General features: G+C 38.7%; 1 protein-coding gene across 1 annotated transcript in view; it reads right to left on the reverse strand.

Annotated features, from left to right (window-relative positions):
• APP (amyloid beta precursor protein) overlaps positions 1-25,426 on the reverse strand; it is a 256,250-nt gene that overhangs the window by 29,777 nt on the left and 201,047 nt on the right. Inside the window, exons 12-13 of the mRNA XM_058835905.1 lie at positions 24,819-24,918; positions 6,212-6,433 (exon numbers count right to left, since the gene is read on the reverse strand). Coding sequence (XP_058691888.1) covers positions 6,212-6,433; positions 24,819-24,918 — 322 coding nt within the window. The remainder of the gene's footprint in view (positions 1-6,211; positions 6,434-24,818; positions 24,919-25,426) is intronic.

Consider the following 25,426-nt stretch of genomic DNA (forward strand, 5'->3'; position numbering starts at 1 on the left):
ACTCCATAGATTGACAAAAGGGAACTTCTTTTCTACAAAGACTGATGAAAGGACTATAGCAAAGTTGGGACTGTTTTAACCACTAGGTTTTTTTGTCTCTATGTTGTCATGTGAACAAGGGGAATGGTTGGGTAGTGGGGAAAAAAGGGTTTCTGGAGGTTTTACTCTGGTTTCTTATTCTTGTAGTTTTGTTAATAAACTTTCTTTATTCCTTTTAAGTTTTAAGCCTGTTTTGCTCTTGTTCCAATCCATATCTCACAGCAAGAAATGAGTAAGTTTTCTAGTGACTTTTTAGCTAATGCTTTAAAACCACGACAGCAGATTGTGATGCCAGGCAACATAATACAAAGAAAGGCTGGCTTCTGCAGAGCCCTGAACTATCACCTTTTGAATTTCAGCCAGATTTTAAAACCTTCTTGTTATGCCCCAGTATTGGTATATGCACAAACAGCAGTTAACTCTGAAAATCTTGTCTGTGGGTTTTTTCACTGCTTGCCCTCATACGGTGGTTTTGCATTAAATTGATTTTGATGAGGAGGAAAAACATCAGCCACTGAAGTAATTCTCTGTAAAAAGCTGTTAACAGCTTCTTCTGTGCCTGGCAAAACCAATAGCTGGCTGGCTCTGAGAACTGACACACTGCTAAGCCAATGAGAGAAGCTGGGAACACCTCTATGATAACATATTTAAGAACAAAAAACCACAGGAAGTTCTTTTTCCTGCTTTTGGAGAGGTGGCCAGCTGGGGGCTGCTGGGCCCCTGGTGTGCTGCTGGGCCAGGCCCTGCTGAGCCATGCAGCCACCACCATCTTGGTGTGGCCACTGAGCTCCTGGCTGCTCCTGCCACTGACCATGAGCCCCCCGCCATACTGGCCTGGCCAGTGATAGACTTTGTTTGAAGTGCAGCAGGTTAGAAGCAGACAGTCATGCAAAGGGACAAAAACAACAGCAGCTTTTCTTTTTTCAGTGTCCCACAAGAAGAAAACCACAGAGTGGAGCCGACAGCTGGTGCAGATTGTGCAGTGCTGGGAAGATCACAGGACCAACAGAGAGAAAAGCACAATGAGCGTTTCCACCGATTTGTGGAACCTGGGTAAGATCTGCTTTTCAGCACTGCAGAACACTACTTGAGAACAGATGAACCTACAGACACCAATCTTCTCCCAGGTCAGGGAAAAGGGGAAGTGGGGACATGTTAGGAGAACAGCATGGTGATACCAGGTCAATTCAGAAGCGGTAAGGGGAGGAGGAGCTGCTCCATGTGTCCGAGCTGAAAATCTTCCGCAAGCCATGATGGACTATGACATGATGACAGGACTATAATACAACAAACTGTTTCCCTGTAATTCATGAAGCGTATGGGTGGATGTAGCATTCACTTGCAGCCCGTGAGAACTGGATGAGAGGAATGACAGGTTTGTCTTTACAAACAAGCTATGGGTCTGCTGGTAAATAAAACTAGCACTGAGAGATAAAAGAAACAATTGGATGGATTCCACTGATTAATGAATAGAAAAAGGTATTTGCCTTTACAAACAAACTGTATGTTTGCTGGTAAATGAAACTGGATATTGAAAGATGAAAGAGACAAGATGGAAACACCATAAATTCCATAAGAATTAAAAATTAAGAGTGAGGGTTATACACATTAGAGTAGAATCTTAGGTATCAGGCATTCTGGGAAGTCTGTACCTCTCAAGTACCTCAGCCAGTCGGGAAAGAGAGAAGGGACATGCGGCCGGGAAATTAGGATAAAAAGGAGGCTGCACCCTCCAAAAATCTAGAGACCCCAGAGGAATGCCCCATGGCCTCTCCCTTTATTCAAATAAAGTAAAAGGACTCCTCTGTCTCCTTTTTGGACAGAAACCTCTGGTGTTTGTGGATTAATTTTCCTGACATGGAGAATGTAGATGTTGAAAAGCTGTGATCAGAGAGACAGAACTTATGCTTTCAGAGACAGAAGAAGAGGACCCTTTGCTCTTGTACTAGAACAGCTCATCCTTAAAAACTGTACCCTATAAGCTGAAATGGCCCATGAAAGCATTGGAGGGAAGACTGCAAGACGTGGGAGGGATTTCATGATGCAAACAGGGTTTTTCAGGGTGGACTGTTAGCTGTGAAAATTGGAACCATGCTGTAAGAGCTCACAGGGAGCTGTTTCCTGTGGGAAAGACTCCATGGTGTAGCAAGGGAGTCTCCTCTCCCTGAGTGAACTGAAGAAAGATTCTTTTTAGAAGTGATAAACTGATTGAGAATCCCAGTTTTTGTCTCTGCATTATTGGTGGGAAGGAAAGAGGGGCTGGGGGAGATGAAAGGTGTTCTAAAGGTTTATTTCAGTTCTCATCATTCTTCTTTTCCTTCTTTTAATAAAGTTTTCTTTATACCTTTTAAAGTTTTATGTCTGTCTTGCCCTTAAAGTATTTTTCCTAACCCTTATCTAAACCCCATGAGCTTTATTTTAACTGATTTTTTTTCTCTTCCTGTGCTCAATTCTAGCAGAGGAAGATGAGTAGATGATTTTTGTGAGTGCACTGGCATTTGGCCAGGGGTCAACCCACTACACCTCACTGGACCACATCATCACAACAGCCAATGAAGAGGGGAGGAATTCAAACCTACTACAGCACTTATCAATAACCAAAACTCAAATATATACTTTGTGTTATTATAAAAAGTGCATTCGTTTTGATGCTCCAGCATTTTATTTCTCTTGAATATACTTCCAAGTACACAGAAATAAGACTGAAAATGCATTGTCCAAATAGACTCATCAAACTAAACTGGTACATGTTTATTTACACTGGCTACTCAGACTTCATAGAGGCCACACACTCCCACTTTTACCTAATACATCTCAGAAGAGCGAGAGAGAATGTGTTTACTTCTCTTTTCAAAAGTAGAAGAAAAATACCTTAAAACCTGGTACAAACCAGCAGGTGAGGAGCACTACGTGATGCTCACCTATCAAGAACGTTGTTGAAGGGAGCAACTGAACAAATCATACACAGTACATTTACAGGAATCTCACTTTAGATAAATACTACATATTGCCATTAAGGCTCCCCATAACCTGAAGCTAAAATACAAACCCAGTTAGTCACTGGCAAAATGCCCAGAGGGCTTGGCAGTGTCAGAGGTTCACAGCTGTTGGGAGCTTGTTAGGGGTCACCTCTGAAGATGTGTTTTGCACTGCTGAAATACAGTTTCTTGACATTTTTCATGGTGCCTCTGTACGGTTCTCAGAAAGTGTTTTCTTTGTCAACCTAATTTATGTTGCAGCATGGTGGACATCCATACAGTGTATTATCTGCTGCTTCGGATTAACTTCTGTCAGCATTTCCAGGGAAACTACCTCAGGGGAAAATAAGTGAGAAAATACTTGCAGAAAATACTGAGTTATGCTAGACTTTCAAAGTCTATTTATTTTTAGACTATTTTTCACTTGTCAGTAAAAGCAATTCTAGGAAAATAAACTATTTGCATAAAACCCATTCTTTAAAACAGTTTACACTGGGAAAATTTCAAATGGACTTATGAAACCTTAAGATTATATGGCAACATACCAATCCAATACACTATTAATATCTCTGGGTGAAACCGGGGATTAGATCATGGCTATGGAAGGAAACAGACACGGGAACTAATAATAACAAATTTTAGTGGGGAGGGTTGTGGTATTTTAAATTCATCAGAGGGGAAAAAAAAGAGTAGGAGAAAATTAGGTCAATTTTTATTAACTTCTTGCTACTTCCAAACCATATTATAACACAGAAACATATTTTTGGAAGCAATGTAGACAAAGCCTGAAGTAAGATCACTATCAAAGAAGAAAACACTCATGGGAAGTGAAGTCAAATGGCACAGTCAGTCCTGGGATTCTGGAACAAGATGGGAGACAAACACAAGAGAAAAAAATGAAGCTGTGAAATTCCCCTTTGATGCTATGGGTAAAGGTATAGAAACAGTCACTAAAGAAAGAAGGTATTGTTGGCATGATCACATAAAGAACACCATGATTTGGGTAAAGGACAGAGAAGTATAAGGGGAAACAAGAAGGACTTGAAGAGGTTTGAGTCACTACATAATTTCCACTTCTAACTGTGCATACTTGAACAATTATAATGGTTGACCTAACTGAACTGACTGCTGCAATAAGTTCATGACAAATACAATATGATCCTGGTCTAAAAAACCAAACCAAAGCCCATCAACTTGAAGGCATGAAAGAATAAGTGCTGCAACAAACCACATGCTGCATTAAAACACATACTCTAATAATTGAGTATGGTATTCCATGCAGGAGAGTTTTTGTTTCTTATTTGCTGCCATACATTTGAAAAGGAGAACCATGCTCAGTATAGTTGCCTGTGGCAATTCACTGTCACTTTGAAGTACCTTTCATTATTAGATTCTGACCTTAGACAGGTTTCTGAAGGATAAATACACTTGGGTGATTAAATTGTGGATATGTCTGGGGGCGCCTTCTACCTAATAACTTTTAAACCTGGTGACTGGAATAGATATATTTTGAAAGCTGGAAGGACAGACATCAAAAATAATTAATCCCCACCATGTTTTATGAAAGCAGGCAACAGGTATAGAACTGATGCCCTGGGTACCTCAGCTACAGGAAACACTGAAGCAAGAGCTGCAGTTGAAAATTCCTGCAGCACAGACATGAGCTAGACTGTGACCTGCTCCTGGCAGACAGCCTTGCTAGGTGTGCTAGGGTTAGAGCAAGCTGCAGCTCCTTCCCCAGGAAAATGAGGTTCAGCCTCCCAGCCTGTGAACCATCTGTACCCACTGCCAGTGCCTGATGTGCTCCAGCCAGCTGCTCTCAGTGCCTGGCATGCCACTTGGCTGCAAGTGCCCTTCAGACACAGCTGGAGTCCTTGCCATCATCTCCTGCCTTCTGGTTCTTCCTGCCAGCTGGTCTGTTGAGTTTGCTCTGACTCTGCTCTCAGGTCTTAGGCTCTTTGTCCCTAACCTGCAGTGCTGATTCCCTGGTACTCTGATTTTAGCCCTACTCCTGACCAACCTCTCCTCTTTCCCTCAGATCTGCTGAATATCTGCCTCACTGACCTTTGTGCAGGTCTTTTCTTTTGTCTGATCTTAGGCAAGGAGTGCCAAGTGGCAAGGAGTCTTCTGACTCCTTGGGACAAACTTTGATTGCAAATTTATTTCTGATTCCACTGATTTCACCTGGCACCAACACCAGACCTGGCAAATCCATGTCCGTGTCCCACACACCCAGTTGCTCACTGTCACTCACATACCGTGCTGGAATGAGACTTAACTGCATAAGGATGACCTCAGAACTCATTCTGAGGGCAGGTACAGCCTAAGCAAGTGGTTCAAAAGACTTAAGGAGGATGCTAATGTCTGTGCAGTTCAGCTACAAATCACAAATTTGCCTGAGAAGACTTCTGCAGTTCCAGTCTCTGTGTGTACTGTGACTTTGCAATATCAAACTTTTATCACTGATGCGGTTAACTTAGCACTAGTAACAGTGCAGTTGAACAAAGGAAAACCAAGGCAAGAGGAGGAACTTGAATGACATGACCAAAGTCCCTCAGGTTTCTGATTTATTTGCTCCAGCACCTAAGTGAACTACCAATTCCAGATTTTACATGGATTTTTCACGGAGTGTGCAGTCACTTGAGTGAAGTAGTCTATATAAGATTCCTCAGGAAAAACTTTTTCACTAGTCAAGTTGTATTGATGTGCACGTAGGAACATTTCTGAAGTACATTCCAGGCAACCAGTGTAAAGACTGAAATAACAGTATCTGTCTGCTAGGATTATGCTGGAACTGTAATCATTTTCATGCCAGCAAATAAAAAGCTCGACCTTAAATAAAACACTCACTTCATCACAGCACAAATCTAATAACTTACCTATCTGCCTTCATTTATTGTCATGTACTGTTTAAGACTTACTCATAATCTCCTAGAATTTATTATTGTTTGTTTCTGAAGGCAAGTAAGCTCAACTCTGAAATTTATTGTGTGTCTAAATTATAGATTTTAGTCAGGACTTTCTATTCCATCAAAGAAACACAACTGACACAGCAGACCTGTTCCAAATGTACATTTCAAGACCTCTATCCCACTTACACGTAAGAAAAATACTGATTTTCAGGGAACAACGTGAAGAGAAACCACAAAGCTCACCTCAGAAAGTTCTGTGGTTTCTCCCCCTATTGTACTTACCTTCATTTTCAGTATTGGCTGGAACAGAATCAACTCCAAAGGGATGCCATGGCTGAAGGTCATCTAGGCTGAAGTCTCCATCCACTGGAAGAAGTTCAACTGTAGTCTTTGTTTCAGTCAGTGAAGGCATAAGAGCATCATTTCCATAGCTGATTCTGGGTTCACTGATCATATTGGCCAAAACATCATCAGAGTAGTTTTGCTCTTTCTGAAGTAATTCATCTGCAAGGAAATTTTAATGCAGAAATTATCTGAAAGAGCCAGCATATCTAAGGACCTATTTTCAATGCTACTCAAGTAAGAATTCACTGTTGTGAGATTCTGTTTTCTTCTGATAAATAAAAACATTAAGGCTTGGAATAGTCAAAACCTCATGATAAGCGCTGCAGCTAAGGCATTTTTTGAAACATCAACCAGAATTGCTTAATGCTGTTTCCTACCCGCATGTTCACTACATAACAGATCACAGGTCTGTGCTATATACATTCCTTGTCTCTTCCCAACCATATTGAAAGGAACCACAAAACAATACCCTTCAACTCGACATGCTGCTGTAAGTGAACTGGTGAGAAATCCACAGGAAGGAATGTCTGTAATTTCTCCTTCCTCTTAAATGCTCGCTGTCAAAGCTCATAACTCTTAAAACCTAAATCTCCACAGAAGTCACTGTATTAAATTTGGTTTACTATAACACATCAAATCTGAAGAAACATTTGATTTTTTAAACATATATAACTTCATCATAATGCTGAAGAAGTTCTTTGTTAAAAAGCAGTAGTAGACATCTACTAGTAGTAGTAGTAGCAGGCAAATTATTTTACAAGTCACCAGCCCCTAAAGCTACATTCTATTATCTATGCTGTGGAGTTTTTTGATTGAAGCAAGGTGAGAACAATCAAAGCACTTTTCAGTTCCATCAGGTGTATAAGATAGACTGTTCAACTTAGTGTTAAAAATAAGCTCAGAGGTTGTGTGTGCTTCATTATTCCTATTCCCTTCTCACATCAAAGTTCCTCTGCTCTCAGTGCAGAGAAGACATGGACTTGTTGGAGTGAGTCCAGAGGGCCAGAGTTGATCAGTATGTTGAAGTACCTCTGCTATGAAGACAGGCTGAGACACCCGGGGCTGTTCAGCCCGGAGAAGAGAAAGGTTCTAGACCACCTTACTGTGGCCTTTCAATACTTAGATGGGGCCTTATAAGAATGGACAAACTTGGTATCAGGGCCTTTTGTGATAGGACACGGGGTGATGTTTTTAAACTGAAGGAGAGTAAATTTATGTAAGATATAAGAAAAATCGTTTACAATGAGGGTGGTGGTAGATGCCCTGCACCTGGCATTCAAGGCCAGGCTGGACAGAGCTCTGACCAAGCTAATCCAGTTGAAGATGTCCTTGCTCATTGCAGAGGGGGCTGGACTAGATGACCATTAAAGCTCCCTTCCAACCAAAACTATTCTACAATTCCATTCTTGAGCACCCTGCTTCACTGACATCTGTTTTTGTAGAAAAACATACTATTTGCAAGTATTTTGAGGGAACTGGCTGCACAAGAGCACATTCACGTAAGCAATTTGGACTAATAACTACAAATAAGGCACCAATAGTAAGCAGGTGCCACAGAGCTAAATAGTTCCTAATAGGACACTGTAATAGAGTGCAAGTGAGCACAGGAGAACACACATGGCAGCTGATGATACAACACCTTTTATTAAAACTGTCTTCTCTGCACTTCATTAAGGAACTCCTGACTGTCCCACCCACACATCTCACACTTCACATCTCTACCATGTAGCAAGTCAGGGACATGAATCACCACTCTGCTGCTAAACCCTCTATGTCACTCCATAGGGGCTCACTCATTTCCTAGTAATATCAGTGATGAAGGGCATCTAATTTTCTATACACACCACACCATTAGACACCTCAGCAAAATCTTTTGAACGTTATGTTTCTCCCAGCTTTACACCATGAAGCTTCATAACACAGAGGTAAAATGTAAACATGCAACACCCTCAGTAAGGATTCTTACCACCTCACAAGCATTACAAGTGCCACTGTTTCAGTGCCTCTATCAATGATGATGCAGTAAGGTTCTGCACTGTAATACATCTTTCAAAGGCCACCTTGAGATAGCCAATGAATATCTCTGCCACTCTATTTCCATAACTAAATTCAGAACATCAAAAATAAATAAAATGTTGCAACCTTAGCTCTGGGGCAAACATGGGTTCTGAATCTTGTAAAGTAATGTTTTAAGATAAATTTTAAACAGTAGTTACGTGAGCAGATGGTAAGACTAATGTGAATACAAAATTTAATTCTGTGATTTAATTTGCCCATTAGAATGACTTACTAGGTCAGTATAGAAAGCCTATGTCAGTCACACTGAATTGTTTTTCTTTTCATGTTCATTTTACTGAAAACGGTACTCTTTTATGACACCTACTAAATCTTCAGCATAGATGTTAAATCTGTTTTTGTCTCCAAACCCTTTTTCAAATTAAACTACCTCCTTTTATCGGAAGAGAGATAGGTGAAGCACCCTGATATTCTGAGCAGACACTATCACATGACATGTTAATTTTCATTAGATAGGGATGAAGAGACTTTACAAATAAGAGCTGGATTTTAGTGGCCTGAAGGAAGAGTCTGGTGTCCATGTGCCTTGCAGGGAGCCACAGATGACAGCAGCTGAGAACATTAATACTATGTACTGATGGACCACACGAGAGAGTGTTACAGTACTGAAAATCTTTGTGACCACAGACCTTTCAAAACCTGGGCATTGGAGTGGTTTTGGGACACCGCTCCCCTTGTTCCTGCTGTCCTCCCCATCCCCAGAGGATGGTGTGGGGCATCTGAAGAGACCTGGAGCTCAGGCAGCAGTGGCAGGGGATGGTGCTGGAGAAGCTGTGCCCCAGTCACTCCTTTGCCCTGGGCAGTGCCTATCCTGTACAATTCCTGTCCATACTCTGCTGCCAGCTCACTCAGACAGCTCCTGCCCTTGGAAAGGAACAAATGGTGCACAGAGGGGAAGGAAAGACCTGAGCTCTGGCAGTGGAGGAGCAGCACCAGGACTGGCACAGCACTCAGGAGAGGCCATGGTGCAGGCATAGATGGGCCTGCCGGGCTGGCAGAGAGGGGCTCCAAACTCCCATCATAATACCATCAATATATCCAAATTTCTGAGGGCTGGGAGTGATCACACACAAAGTCTCTCTCAAGGTTACTGAAGTGGGAGCACACTGTTGCCAGCTCCATTGTTTTCCACTCAGCTGTGGCATGTGGCATGGAGAGGAACTGACCTGCACAACAGCTCAAGTGAGGCAGATAGATATTACAACCAGTAGATTATGGTCACATCCATCTTACAAGCAGGGAAACAATAGCCACATGAGTCAAGCCCATCTGACAGGAAGAATCAGACATTGAATGACAGTGAGAAATTGGAAGTGCCTGGCATAGAAACTGCTGGAATCCATCACCCTAAGGCAGCTGTATCTGCACTGAGTAAATGATTCACAAACAATTGCTTCAATCATTGAACTGCTAAAAAAAGTTTGCCTTAGGATTTCCACTTATTGGTACTACTGGTAAAGTCCAAGATCAATTTTTCAGGGCTGATTTTGTTCCAAGTATTGATGGCTACTTGAACCATCAGTTACGCTAATGGAAAGCCATACATCTATTCATCAACACAGTATTCCCTCCATCTGCAGCTGCCAACTCAATTCCCCCACCATGCAAAAGACAGATCCCTAAATAGGCAGGGAGTACAGACACAGCTAGAGGCTAGGATGTGCATTCAAGACTGTTTCAGGGGTTTTATTTGTATTGTAAATATCATTAGGTGCTGAAAATAGAGAGATCCTAGGTTGCTTCTCAAAATTTCATCTCACATCAAACCAACAGGACAAAAACTCTCTGAGAATCTTTCTGTAATAAATGGGTTTTGCTTGGCTTATTATCTCCTTGTAGCGTTCTGCTAAGCCTTGCCATTGAGAAAAATAAAGAGGATGACAAATCTTTCTGTCCCTATGAGAGCATGTGCTCAAAAACAGCCATGACCTTGGGAAAAGACCACACTCAGCTGGGACCTCAGACCTCCCACCAGCTCTGGATTTGGTGTGAGGGCACAGAACTGCTGCTTCTCCTCCAGACACTCAAACTTCTCCTTTAGGCACCTAAACCCTTTCCTTCACAAGATGAGAGACAGGCTCACTTCTAGTATTTTAATAACATGCTTCTTGGACTTCTTGTAACACCTAAGCAAGTTTCACTCATTCTTGGACTCACTTCAGTCATTTCCTCATGGGTCAATACTTCTCAACAACAGCATCTAGAAAAATTGAAGTGAAATATGTTTGGGGAACTGAATGAAAATGTAATACCACTCCAAGCTCCTTTCAAGATTATTCTCTTATCCCACAAAGAGGGAAATGGAGCCAAAAACAAAGAAAGAGCTGAAGAAACTTACTTACTACAAAAATACAAAATCTTCTGGTAGGTACTGAGTTGTTAGAAGCTATTTGCCTGCAAAACCCCAAGACAACAGTTCTATTTCCAAATCTTTGCAAATAGCACTGTGCTAGAAAAGATATGACAAATCTCAACAAAGTTGATGGAGTCTTTCAGTGGCAAAACCCGTGTTATGTTAAAACCTTATCTACTTTAACTGTCACACAACATTGTTTCCAATGTTGAACTCGGGGACATACTCCCCAGCCCTTAACTGGCACAGCTATAATGACAAGAATTTCGTATGTAACAGCTTCTCTTGCTGTCCTGGAGTGCCAACAACCCATTAGCTCTCTTTCAGACCATAATTTTTATTTGGTTCATAGTTTATTGTTTAAAATTTCCAAAAATAATTATAATATTTGTTTGTTGTGTTTTCAAGGAGATCATCTACTAGATGAAAATCTCTGCAATCACTATTATCTGCCAAGACCATTGAATTTGAAAAGCACTTGAAAAGCAGCTTTAAAATTGGCAATTGTAATTGTGGAGTTCTAAAAAACAATTTCTTAAACCAGATTAGAAATGAAGTGCACCCAAAATAACTCTAATTAGGACTAGTTAAAATACTAACAAATTATATGCCATAATTTTGACTCAACATCAAACTTCCTTTGTAAAATGCCATCTACATGGTAGAACATATACTTGATCCAACAAAGATAGGCTTGGAACCATCTCAAATAAACTTGTACAAATGCAGAGTCATATTGCCTCACTTAGCATCAATGACCATTCAGTCTGAACTGAACACATGTTTTTCCCAAAGTTACTTGCTTTTGAGCATGTGCTTTCAAAATTACAAAACTAAAAAGTGCCAGTGACCTCTCTGTTTTTATTAACAGTAGAAATTACAGAGCAATTGAGTCACAGCAACAGCTTCATTTACACTGGCACACATATTGCCTTAATCCAGTCTGAAGGCAGTTTAAATCATGCACATGCTGTATGTCACAATTAGGATTCACTAACAACACAAACACAATCATTTATTACAGTGCACCTGGTACCATGTCTAGCTGCAGCTTTCAATTCTACACCTACTTTATGGGCTAATTCAATATGTCTTGTTATCTTCCAAAACAGTGGCACTGATGTAATGCAGTCAGGTTTTAACTAATTTTGAGTGTCTCCATCTTGTCATATGCATGAATCTTGCCTCTATAAATCAAAATTCCCAAATTGGTAAATAAGAAAATAAGATCTCCTGAGCCTTACCACAAAGAGTGAAGCTCCACTGAATTTCAAGTATTATGTTATTTTAAGATGTTTTGCTGAATCAAACACTGCATGATCATGATGTTACATACTGCCATAAGTCATAATTATAACATTATCAAGCTATAAAAGACAATTCTGTGGTATTCAGTGCTGAACTAATTAATTTGTATACTACAAGCCAAATATAATTTAGAGAGACTCTGATGAGAATGTTATTGAAAGTGAACTGCCTGCTGGAGGGTGGAGGAGTGACTTTGTTGCCTGTATGTTTTGAAAATGATGAAAGAGGAGTGATATGGTAGATCATTCCTGTGAAATACTGGAAATGAGCCCAACCTTCAGTGCTCAGATCCATACTGACAGAGAAATACGACCACAACATCAGATCTAAGCTTTCCTCTCACCTCCTCGTCAGCCTGTGAAATTATGCCACAGGTCTTTTTGACTGGAAACTTTTTCAGTGCAATGTATCTCTCCCTCGGGACTAAAGGGAGACAGAGCAGTAGAACCATGGAAAAAAGAATTTCATAGTGTTTATTTTCTGTCCTTCAGAGATATCACCACTAGGTAAGAGCAAGTAGCAGCCAAAACCCTCCACATTTACGAAATTTCTTATGTGTGTGAAAACATTGTTCAGTAAGTTGAAAAGAGTTTGCCCTTTTCAAATTCTCAGAAAGTGAACATTAAAGGTATCGTGAAACAATTGACCTAAAAGATTTTTTCTAGAAATTTAGTAAGAGAATAAGCATCCCATAGCCTTAAACAACATCTTGATGGCTAAGAACCTAACTTTAGAAAAAATACATATTTGAACTTGAGAATAGATGCTATAATTAGAACCATGCTAAAAAGAACATGCTTCTTCTAAATATTTTTAAAAATCACAACTTTAGCACTTTCATTTCTCTCACATTTCTTGCTCCTTCTATTTCAGCACATGTGGATTTGCTGTTTCCTGAATCGTATCATAAAAACAACCCAAGTGAGTTTCCTCCTGTCAGCTGGTAAATGGAATAGTGGTTCAGTTAAATCTACCTTGCAGACTTTCGTCTTAAGTCATTAAAACTCCCAAAGATCTTTTACTAATATACAGAGCTACTTTCCTTGTGTGGGTAAATCACAGGTTTTCTGGTACAGAAGAGTCTTTAAAGCTTGGGTAATCCAATTCAGGAAAATACTTATTACCAATGATTGATTTCAAAATGACCTCAGCATCTTTTTCATTAGGGATGGACTTCAATGTAAATTTAGTTTTGTATGTGGCTATGCAATTACTGAGCACTCTGAGCAAAGGTTCATGACAATTTTCACACCACTTCATCAGCCTGCTATGAAACTCATGATGTGAAATTTTGTCTAATTTTCCTAGAAGGCAGGTATGATGTTCTTTAACTTCAGTGACAGAACACTTTAATTACTACAGACCCATCGTTATCTAACAACTACCGAAACTAGCTATTAACTCAAATTAAATCTCAACATATGGCTATAGCTAAGTGCATATTTATAATTGTTTTGGATTTAACAGAGATTCATCTAATTAATAACTGCATTTCCTCTTCACTTCAAAGCAGAGAGTATCGAAGCTTGTATCATCTGAGAGTTATTTAATGGAAATTAAAGACCCTATTCTTCCCTTTCACAACATGCCTTTTTGTAAATTTCTGTTGTCTCTTTCCCTTCCTCTCATCCCCTCCTCATTCAATTTCGTTAAATTAGGCAGTTCCTCTCCAAGTAAGACATGGAAACAACCTAATATGAAAGTAGACAAGATAATACTAAAAAATACTTGGGGAAAAATTGAATTGAAATTATACCATAATCCAGAACATATATTGTATATCATCATCCTGATCCACAGAAAGCACTGTGACAAATTCCAAGTTTAAATTTAGCTCCACATTTAATTCCAAATTAACACATCATTAAGTGCTTTAAAATAGGCTGAAGAGTCTAAATTAAAACAAATAAACAGCCCAGACAATTGTCACTGATATTACTGCCGGATGAATCAACAATCATTATTCCTGTTCAGGCTTGTATGAAGTAGAAAAAGCCAAGTACCTTTCCCTCTTAAGTATCCTATAAAGTTTATGAGTGAAACTTCCCTGCAAAAAAAAACATGTATATGAAATATTGCTACAGAATTTTATTGTCTTATTTTCTGAGAATAATTATGTACTTTATTTAAAAATTATTTGTTGGTCTTATTTTGATAAAAATAATTGTATTTACTTGTCAAATTTACAATACGCACTACAATTTAAAACTGCTGTAGGACCTAAAACTACCACTTTCTAACACCTGAAAGAAGTTACCCATCATTTTCTACAAACACTTCTAAAGATCAGATTTTGAATCCCACAACAATTTTTGATATGTACTGATCGTGGAAGCAATAAATAATCCATGAAAAAATATAAAGATCTGCCCATTAACTTGTTGCAGTCATGCCTTAAGATTGTAGCTTTTATATTTTTCAGATCCTGTACTGCATTAGTGTATAACTCTGAACTCCATATAGAGTGTTAGTTAATTCTCTTCACATTTTGATCAGACAAAAAAAAATCCTTCTAGGCCTGAGATCCAAGGACACGATCTGCCTCAGGCCCCAAAAAGGGTAAACAAAAGTGAATGGGTGCGTGGGGGGGAGAGGGGGAGGAGTGAACTAGGGGTATATGACTTCATTACCTGAAGCTGAAATTGGAGAATTAACCACTGATATGCCAATAGACCAAACTTTGTCTGAAAAACTTGTGACCATTGTCCATTTTGGGTGTAACCTCTTAATGTACCTGTAGGCCCTTCATTTAATATATCCGCTTCTATCCTTTATCCACTTTGTCTTGCCTTTGTTTCTAGGCAAGACCAAATAGCCATTAGCAGCTGATACCCTGGGTCAAAAGAGAATATTTTAAAGTTTAAATTCAAATTTACCAAAACTGAATTCTGCAGTTCCTGCTCCAGATAATAAGTATTTTGCCTATTTATTAACTACAGATTCAGCACTTGATAGGCCAGATATAGCCTAGGTTGTCAGAGTAATCTAAAGAGATGCATTTATTAAATTTACCAAATACATCTATGAAGTGGGATGTGGTCAGTTCTGATGCCTTTTGGGCTATTTTTCATACACATGATCTAAAAGAAGGATGCAGAACAGAGCAAGAACTACAACCCTGCCCAGGCATTCAGAAAAATGCATTTTTAAGTGGATTTGAGTATAGGAGAAAGTTGCACTGATGAAACATCACTTCATTTGTAATCCCATGTGCATGGGAATTACAGGACATTACTGCAACTTCCCCATCAACTCAGCTATTCTGTAAAATCACATATCCCCTGTAATTTTTTCCTTTTTTATCCCAACAGTAACAATTTGCCAAGGAAGAACACCACAGATACTCTTGACTTGTGAGGGAAAACTGTGAGTTTTCCCTCTGCACTTCTGGAAAGCAAGCTATGCTCCAAACAAAATTTCTTACACCATTGGCATTAAAAACTTATTTTGCCAACCTGCTCAGGATACCTGCCCACAGTGATGCAGTTCAGACTTCAGTGTTTAAATTCTTCTGGATAACAATTCCAGAGACTGACACACTAGCTCTGTAATATATATAAAACTATATTAGCTTGTGTAGACAGTCTGTAACTGGTTGTCACTGCAGACTTGCAATTTGCCAGCAGGTAAGAATTAAGATGATTCCTTTGTTTCTTTCACAATTGAAGACCTCCTACTAGGAATCTGATCTTAGAGTGAATCATACAGAATGACACAACTGTGTTTCCAAAACATGTTAACTGGGAAAAAAAAAAATTTCCATCATTCAACAGCACAAATAAGCAGATGTTGGAGTGTCTATGATCCCACAATTTTGGGCTGCTTCAGTGCTCATGGGTATTGACATCATGAACTTGATATAAGATGATGTATTTTTGAAAAAAAAATACGCATATATTCAGTCTATAAAAAAAATAAATTTCCAAATAGCTCAGTATAATGAGATTTTTGTAAGCAGGCAATATTTTACCAAGCCAGACCCTCTCCTCTGACTGGAGCTATGCATTTGGAAAGTCACCTGCTCTCAGATCATATTTGAAAGCTGGATATCTGGAAGATGTTTTCAGATTTTGGTTATCTACCAAAAAAAAAAAAAAAAAAAAAAAAAAAGAATGACATCTTAAATTTGGCACGTGATGAACTATCACATGAGTTACTTAAAGCATAAAGCTAGAAGCAATTATTAAGAAATACTAATGAGAAAGGCTGAGAAGCCATTCTGCTTCCTAAGACTAAAAGCAGACTTTAAAAATCATTTTGGTATCACCATATGTTTTATCTGCATCATCTCAAAACTGAGTGCTTGGCTTTCGACTTTTCACTGAAGATACAAAAGAACAGGAAATCAATTCAACTACATGTTTATGAGCAAATCTGTAGCTACAAGGTAATCCTGATGTATAATGCTTTTTAAAATTAAATATATCCAGTATAGTGATTTAAAATAATACACATACTCCTTTAAATACAACATTTTCATATAATTGTAACCCTACTACTTGCAGAAACAAGGCTCTCCAAGACAGAATTTCCCAGTCTGTTGTCTTCACGACACCTGAAAATGACTGGTGATTTAGAAGAAAATCCTGATCAAATCTGTGTATCCAATCAAATAAAAAACTAGGAAACTATACAACCAATAATTGGACTATTCAAAGTTTAATGCATTTTTTCCCATTGTGCACAAGGTGACTGTAGACTGTGGACTCTTGCAGAGGTGTTTCAAAAGAAGTTTTTAAGTGTACACTGTCTCAGCCTATTGCCACTGTGAGCCCTGAGTGGTCTCATGATCATGAACTCCCTGTGGGATCTGTAGTGGGGATAGCAACTTTCTATTAAGAGAGAAGTGACTATGAAAAAAATACTTCAGGCTAAAATAATGGAAAGGCCACAGAATGATCCCTCCTTCTTTCAAGAAGGATCTATCAATAGATAGGGGCAGTGCTCTCGCCATCAGCTCCTGAAGAAGATAATCAAGGCAACACCTTTAAACCTCTCCTGCAAATAGGTGAATTATTTAGAGTGAAAGATTTAAATACTCACTGAAATAGCAGATGCTCAGAAAATGTTAAAATTACTTTGTTTATAACTTATAGGTCCACGATTATTATCAGTTTTCAGTTCTAACATCTGGATCATGAGACCAGATTTTTTAAAGGTGCAAGTGAAACAGAATAGCATTATTCAACCCAGAGGAAAATATTCTCTTAATAAACTTAGTCACTTCTATTAAGTTTTTATTCTGATTAAATTTCTGAACTGGAAAACAAGATGTCTCATATATTTTCCTTAAGAGAAAGCTACCTCAATCCAAAGTCACCTGAAGCCATTTATCCTTTCCCCAATATCTGTGAGCCCTGGAGGAAGCTGGCTCTTTTACTGACTGAAGTCATGTTCACAGTATTTATGAGATGGAAAGAGGGCCTATGCACACAAAAATTAGGATTCATATCTTTTCTGGAGAACATCAGTGCCCATGACAGAACACAATAGCCCATTTAGCTACAAAAGATGGGGACGATATAGTACATTGCTAATGAAAGCAATTCAGAACACCAGCATCTGTGACGTGCATTTATATCTATTTTTAATCATCTACAATTCTCTGTCTAATTTTCTATGACAGTTAAATAATCTTGACAAATAATAAGAAATGCTTAGAAGAATAAATTGTTGGATCTATTTCCAGGATTTTTTCCCTTCTCTCCTACCCTGAAGCTAAGGACATCTCTTACTAGTAGAAAGAGCTGAGTCTCTTAAACATCAACATGAAAAAGCTCTTTCATTGTGAGGGTGACCAAACACTGGCAATTAGCTCTGGGTGGCCTCGCTTTTGTAGAGGGAATGGAGCAGATGTCCTCCATCCTCCAGAGGTTCTTCCAACCTCAGCCATTCTGTGCTTTTGTGACATTGGCTGCTTCCCTACATAAACATCACACATCACCTTGCTCCAACAAATGGCATTTTATTATTTAGGGTGTTTAAGTAATTGTAAGAATATTTTATAGAGATAACAAAGTGGTAAAACTGATAGCTTAGTAAAGACCATAGGCTTGTGAAGATTAAAGAAAAAAACAACACTTGGAAAAAAAAAAAGCTCCGGAGTGTGTGTATATATATCTATACGAATTCGTGAAGTGCTTTAAAAGCCAATGTCCATGGGTGGAAAAGGTCTTAATTGCTCAGGCACTCCACCTGGGCCGTATGTCAGCATTTATGCATGCAAAATCTATCTCAATGTTGCTGTGGAGAGTTTAACACAGAATTCATTTGTTTTTGTGGAAGGACTCAGCTATTTTTAACTACTGATACAACAATATGTATTTTGCTAGAATGCTAACAAACCAGCTTTTTGACTGAATGCTACAGGCCTCCAAGGTAGAATATTAAAGGTAAATAACCACTTCGCAGAAAATTAAATTTTTACTTTGAAAAGCTGAGGTTACTGGATATACATAAATATGTCAAAACAATTATGGGGAGAAAGCACAGGCATAGTTAGTGCTGGAAGTCACTTTAGTGTACCTGTACAAATACACATTCTCTGAAGGCTGCTTTTGACTGCTTGTTCCAATTGCATTACACTTATGAGCACAAAGGGCAGAGCACAAGAGCAGGAACAGGGGCTTGTATGATACAGCACAGACACATTGAAGAGGCTCTTTAAAACTAGAAGGCAGGTTTTACAGAACCTTTGGTAAGACCTACATACTACTGTCCTACTTCCACAAACTCTGTTTATAGTTTACTGAGAAATTTCTGTGTGGTGTAGATATCCAACAAATCTCAATGGAATACTTGCTGTCACAGAAAAATGTGCTGGTTTTAAAGAGATGAGGGTGGAAATGCAATACTTCTGCTGTGGCAAAGAAGGTGTTTCCTTGCATCCAAAATTGAACACTCCCCTACACAGTACTAGCCAAGTGCCTGGGGCAATTTAGAAATGACAATTCCATTGATCTCCAGATGGGAGAAAGTATAGAACTGAAAAAGGATTGTCCAACTTTCCCCTGTTATGGGTTTTTGAAACTACTGCAAATACTCACTCTATTTACATTGTCTGGATTAAGCACATTCATCAACTAGTACAAAACCCAACTGCCCTGACAATAAGCACCACTAGTGATTGACTATTCATTTTCTTTTTCTATGCCAGTTCACTGAACATGGTCTGTCTCAGTGCATATTCATTTGCCCTTGCCTCAACAACACTGTTTTACTTTACCAGAAAAAAATATTAAGGCATTATAAGCACTCTGATGCATGACATTATAGCATCAATCAGATGCTACCAATATTTTTGCCTCTGGTTTTAGAGGAAGGCTAGAACTGGTTCCTATTAAGCAGCTTAGAACTACCACCTCTGCAAACAATAAGCAATTTCAAAAATTTTCTAGTTAACACACTCAAATTGAGTTACAACACAATTACTGTTCTTACTAGATAGGAACTACACCATTTTGTTTGATCCCATTACAATACTCCTTGAAACCTTTAAACAAGCTTTTGACACAGCCAATGTAAGTCAACTTCACTTTATTATTCTGATACCTTGATAGGGCAACCTAAATAAAGGTTCAGAAATCCTAAGTCTTGCTTAGACATCTTTAACATTTTTGAAGGCTGAATTCTTCCATCAGCTAAATTTTAAGACAGAACGACAAGGAAGAGTTACAGAAAAACAAGACACTGAGAAGTCCCATTGCAGTCTGAATGACATTACTAATTACATATTCAAAACACAGCATTTTAAGGGAGAGGATGAAGAAAACAATCACAAAAGGAATGGCACCAAACAAGACAACACACAGAATCTGCTTTTGCAAAGCCTCCATGAGCATATTTTGATTTTGCAGTACCAGTCCCCAGACCACTCTGGTTGTGGGTTTGAACTGTCAGCCTGCGGCAAGAAATTAATACCATTAAACCTCTTGAAAAGGATACCACAGAATGATTGGGAACAGTATCCTAATTCAACTCATGACAAGAAATGCAGCAAGGCTGTGGATTGACTACAGGTCAAAATTACAAGGAATCAAAAATTAGTCTAATAAATGCTGAAAGACCAGATCCAGCTGAGGTAGCACTAACTTTGCCCTCCACTCAGACAGGTATTGGGCCTGATGATTAAAGAGGAGCTGTTAAAAGAAAGGATGTCATCAGACATCCTGAAGCTTGTCCTGTTTCTAAAATCACAAAAATCTTCAAAGGAAGTTGCAAGGCGAATGTCAAGAGGCAAATGTCTCTTTTTTCAAATTTTGTCATGCTAATTTGGAGTACACAAATGCTTTAAATAGCACCTGACCCACAGCACACTATATATATCTGAAAGCAAGCACTGATTTGGGGTCAGCCCGGGTTTGCCTTCACTTCTAGGCAAGTAATGTGGGTATGGCATCCAGAACGTGCTGCAGAAGAACAGGACAGGCAGAGTGGAACACAATAATAAAATAAGAATAGCTTGATTTTATTTGTCAAGGGACAGATGAAATAATATTCTTTTACTTATTGCTCGTAACTGAATGCTTCTGAGCTTAGGTACAATACTGCTGTAGTATTACTACAGTGCTTAATATTTCCTCAGTGATGGGCTAGAAAAGTTGAAGCTGAGGACATCAGTTTGGAAACAAGTAGCAAAGACAGAATTAAAAATTCAGATCACTACCTTCTCATGTGACTGATGCACAAAACTGTGACATAGTTTCTGATTCAGAAGCTGTGCCTGCTGTGCCACTCTGCAATAAATTGCCTTTTACATACATGGATAAGCAATCTAATCAAATAAGGATTTAAAGCAGGATGTGCTCAAAGGAACTGTTGATTTCTCTTAAAGCCTACTATTGCTTTTTCTGGGTTTCCATACATATTAAATAGCATATGAGATTTATCAGAGGGAAAAGGTGAGTACAAATTTCTAGGTAGGCAAATAATCTGCTCAGATTTTTTTTTTGTCACTTTCCTATTCACAGGGCATACTCCTGCTTACAAGAAACTCCATTTATCACCCAGAACTACATCAATTGCCAAGAGTGACCTGTTTTTTAGCACATTTGCATCACTGCCCCTCGAGAAATCATTTGCAGCCAGAATGCCAGTCTCCAACCCAAACGACCTGCTTATTCTTTCCAAGCTTTTTCAGAACAACCACGGCCATGTGGTTTCTTTCTGCAACTCTCAGATTGGCTCCTTTCCCCCTGCCCCCACATGAACCAGAGACAGCCAGCAATATCCTTCCTCACACAGCTGGAATTTGCTGCTACATTACCCTTATGGGCATTTGCACATTACACATTGGTCAAATGTTTAGGATGAAAACCCTCACTTAAATTAAGTGCTGTTTTCTACCCTCTGGAGTGCTGTGGGTCTTCCAACTATCTATATGTTCCTATGACACCCACTGTTAAAGCTGGTGACAGACACCTGCAGGTAAGGACTTCAGCTCTGTTAAATTTTACCTTATCTTTGCTGGACTTACGAAAATAGCTAGAAAAGGCTGCTTTTAAAAGGCATAAAAGCCTGTTTTAAGCATAGAACCTGAACTTTTTATTTTGGATTCCGTATATTTAAACAATGGCTGCAAGCCTGCCTTTTAAGGTAGAAACTTCAAACATAATCTTTATTTTAAGAAAACTTCAAATGTCCAACTGCTACACTGTGATTTATCTGATCAACTGTGCAAAAATAGGTCATAATACTTCTAGCAATGAGAAAAACTGAGTGAAAAACAGCACCACATTAGATGTAAGAGGAATTAAATCCATGGTACAAATTCACAGCAAACTAAATCTCATTTGTATTGCTGCTTATAGAATTACTTGTTTGAGTCAGGGAAAAACTACCTTTATCAGAGCCCTGTTGTCTACAGCAAAGATTATCCATTCCTCAAGGTAAAAACTGTTCATGAAGAACTCTGCTGCAGAGTGGAACTACAAACTAAAACTATAATGAAGAAAGAAAATGAACTAAAACTATTTTCAAGTGTCTCATTACATGCAATTTATTAGTCAGGCACTCCATGTGAGATATTCTTACCTCATTTATTTTTCAGATTTTCTACTGACTCAGAGTTTCTAAGTCAATGGCTCCAATAAAAGGTATTTAATCAAACATTTGTCTTTTTAATGCGAGTTGTAATATTTCTTGGGAATGCTACAAAGTGAAGTTTTATTAGAAGTTTACTTTTCCACAAATTTTGCAGCTATAATAGAAGTCCTTTTCCATAAGTTTAGAAAGACTAGAGAGACTAAGAAATTCAGTAATTTCAGAACAGAATTTGAAACAGGCTGATCAGAGCTAGAAGGCTCAAAGCTAGAAGGATACTATCTTCTTGAAAAGATGGGAATGACCTCCACAAACTTTGATTAAAACCAACATGTAAAACCAAATATACAGACAATATTATCAACAAGAAGCATGTTGATACTGAAAGACATCGCCTTACAGAAAATTATTTTATCTAGATCTGATATTTTACCCAGAAAAGATAGCACTTTAATTTGTGCTTCTTAGTAACTCCCAATTTTGAGATCTTTAATTGCTTTAAACTTTGCAATGCTTTGAATAGGTTTTAGCACAGCCTAAACCACAAAAAGAAAAAAAAAAAATCAAGGTAAGGAATGTGACAAACATTTTCTTTGTGATTTCTTAGCTGCTCTCAGCTTATTAGGAAATTTTAGGCTGTTTTTTGCCCCTAAAAATTAGTATTACATTTGAGATTAAGAGTCAGATTCTTGTAAACCACTCAGCAGTTAACAGACTTTTGGTCTCATGTCACTTGAAAGATTCTGAAATTCTTGTTCCACTTCAGTACTTCAACTTCAGTTCAGAAGGAAAACAAAATTTACAAGAATGTCCTCAGCAACAAGCATTAACATTAGAATAGAAGAAATTGAATTTTGAAGCAAAAACCCCGAGGGAATGACAGCAGTGCAAAAAGAAAACTAACTGAGCATCTCAAAGACCTCACAGTACTGATATCTTGTTTCTACAGAAATCATATGCTTTCAAATTATCAAAAAGACATTGTTCCTCCCTGAATGACTACACCCACAGACTGAGACTGTTGATTGTACTTATAATTGTGGAGCATAGAAACACATGGTTAAGGACAATTACTAACCAGTTATCTTTTGGCTGCCTCCCAATCCCTTCCACAATTTCTTGATCTCATTTTCAGCACTATCAAGCAGAAGTACATCTCCATCATAACTCATACTTTGGGCAAATGAATCCACCACTACTCCCTGCCCATCCCCTCCCTGTGTCCTAAATGCATCCTAATCCTTACTGCAGTGGCATGCCTCTCTCCCTTGTGTTTTGAAGAAATCAACGACTTATTTAGTCAGCTGAAGTTGGTTATTAGTAACTGCCATTTGGCAGAGTATTACAATTTGGGAAAAAAGCTGCTCCAAAAATGACTGTCCCATCTCTGGGACCCATCATCTACCTTTACATTTAACCATGTGTTATTTTTCTTAAAGGCACACATAAACAACGTGATGTCCAAAGCTGAGCGCAGTTGCCTTGCTGCAATAGCAGCACACAGCAGAGTCTGAGTGCTGTACTGGAGATCTCTATGCTCCAGAAATGCCACAGCCAAGAGCAGGAATCTGGATGGAAGGAAAGGCCATTCTCCCCCACAGCTATCTATATATATATCTATCTATATATATATATATCTATCTATAGCCATTATAGCTCTCAGGGAAGAGGCAAACATGGGACTACTGCTACCTGATTCATCCACAGTCCACCTTGTATGCTGGAAAAAATGGGAGGAGCAAAGATATTGATTTCATAACTAACCAAGAACTAAAAGTTGTGACCACTAGGATAGTGCCAAGTTGATACCTACACTTTTCTCAGATGCTTGGTTCTGCAATTTTTAGCTGTGGGATTTCCAAACAGTCTATATCATGTAAATACTCACCACATAAATTAAATATCCAAAGGATAGGATTTGCTAAATCTCATTGTCAATTGCTGCATCCTTACATCATGGAAGGCTCCAAACGTCAATTAATATTAATATTTCAGGGAAGATATTTACAACAGTATGATGATGCCACTGCATGGGTGTAAGAGATGGTCCAAAGTTTCCCTCATCTGCCTCATGACCGTCGCAAGAACAGAGACTAAGACCCTGGAGACCCCAAGGGACTTTGTACAGGGGTTCTGGCCTTGTGATTGTTTGCAGGCGTACCTGCTGTGCTGCCATGGTACCCTGCCTTTGTTCCTGCTGGTGAGCAGGGACTTGTAAGGAGCAGTCTGTTCTGTACCTTACACTTGCTTCCCAGAGCAACAGGTCTCATCACAATAGCCTAGGAATTTCCCCACCTCTTGGCCAGCTGCCCCTCACTTTTGAAACAGACTATGAAAGTGACTTTCTAAGTTACTTCCTCTGAGAGAGATCTTCCCACTGAAGAAGACACTGGTGATCTTGTCTCGTCCATTGGTAGCTATAACTCCCCCTTCTCTATCACATAACCCCTGTTGTTTGCACTAAAATAAAGGTGCATTCTTGCTGTGATTTAAACTGAAATCCCTTTGTGTCCTTTTTGCACTCTGAGATCAAATGAACCTCTCATGACTCCCACTTGTATTAGCGGACAATGGATTACATCGGATTTGTCTTCCAAGGGTTCATTACAATTTAATTCAAAATTTAAGAACACTGCCAGGTTTACTCTTCTATTTTTCAACTAAGGTAGTGTATCAATAGGAAAAGTGAGATGATGTATTTTTGCTTCTGGCGGTAATTTCTCATCACAGAAGTACATTTTTTTTCTACATTAGTAATTTGCATACCAACTTCATCCTGGATCTCCTCTGCCACAGCAGGCACATTGTAGAGGAAGGAGAGAGACTGGTTCATGCGTTCATATATCACACGTAGATGTGTCATAACCTACGGAAACAAAAATATTCAGTGGAGCGGAATACTATGGATAATTTGACATTATCACAAATTTCATAAATTATAAGAAGCAAGACCATTTTCACATGTGCAGGTATAATATTTCAATATTCTCTATGTATCAAAACTGTCAAACCCATTACAAAACTCACCTCTCTCCTAAATTAAAAATAGCATTCTAAATGGTCTTCCATAGCAATCACCTGAAATCTCATGGAAATGCAGTAATTTAAAGTAGGGGTTTACATTTGCTGTGAGACAGAACATGAACGTAAGCAGCTGTTGTGGCAGAAATCCACAGCTTCATTCTTCTTTCAGCAGCATTTACATTTGCCCACACTCATAAGTTTTCACATAACGTGTAAACCAAGGGAGGCACAGTGATTACTGCATCAGAATGCTTCAGGTGTTTCGTTTTTTTTATTTATTTATTTACTTCCTGCTCCAAATACTGAGAAAACAAACAGGTCTCCAAAGAGAAAGAAAAAAAAGGTAACAT

The sequence above is a fragment of the Poecile atricapillus genome, chromosome 1 (genome assembly GCF_030490865.1).
Source record: "Poecile atricapillus isolate bPoeAtr1 chromosome 1, bPoeAtr1.hap1, whole genome shotgun sequence".
NCBI lineage: Eukaryota > Metazoa > Chordata > Aves > Passeriformes > Paridae > Poecile > Poecile atricapillus.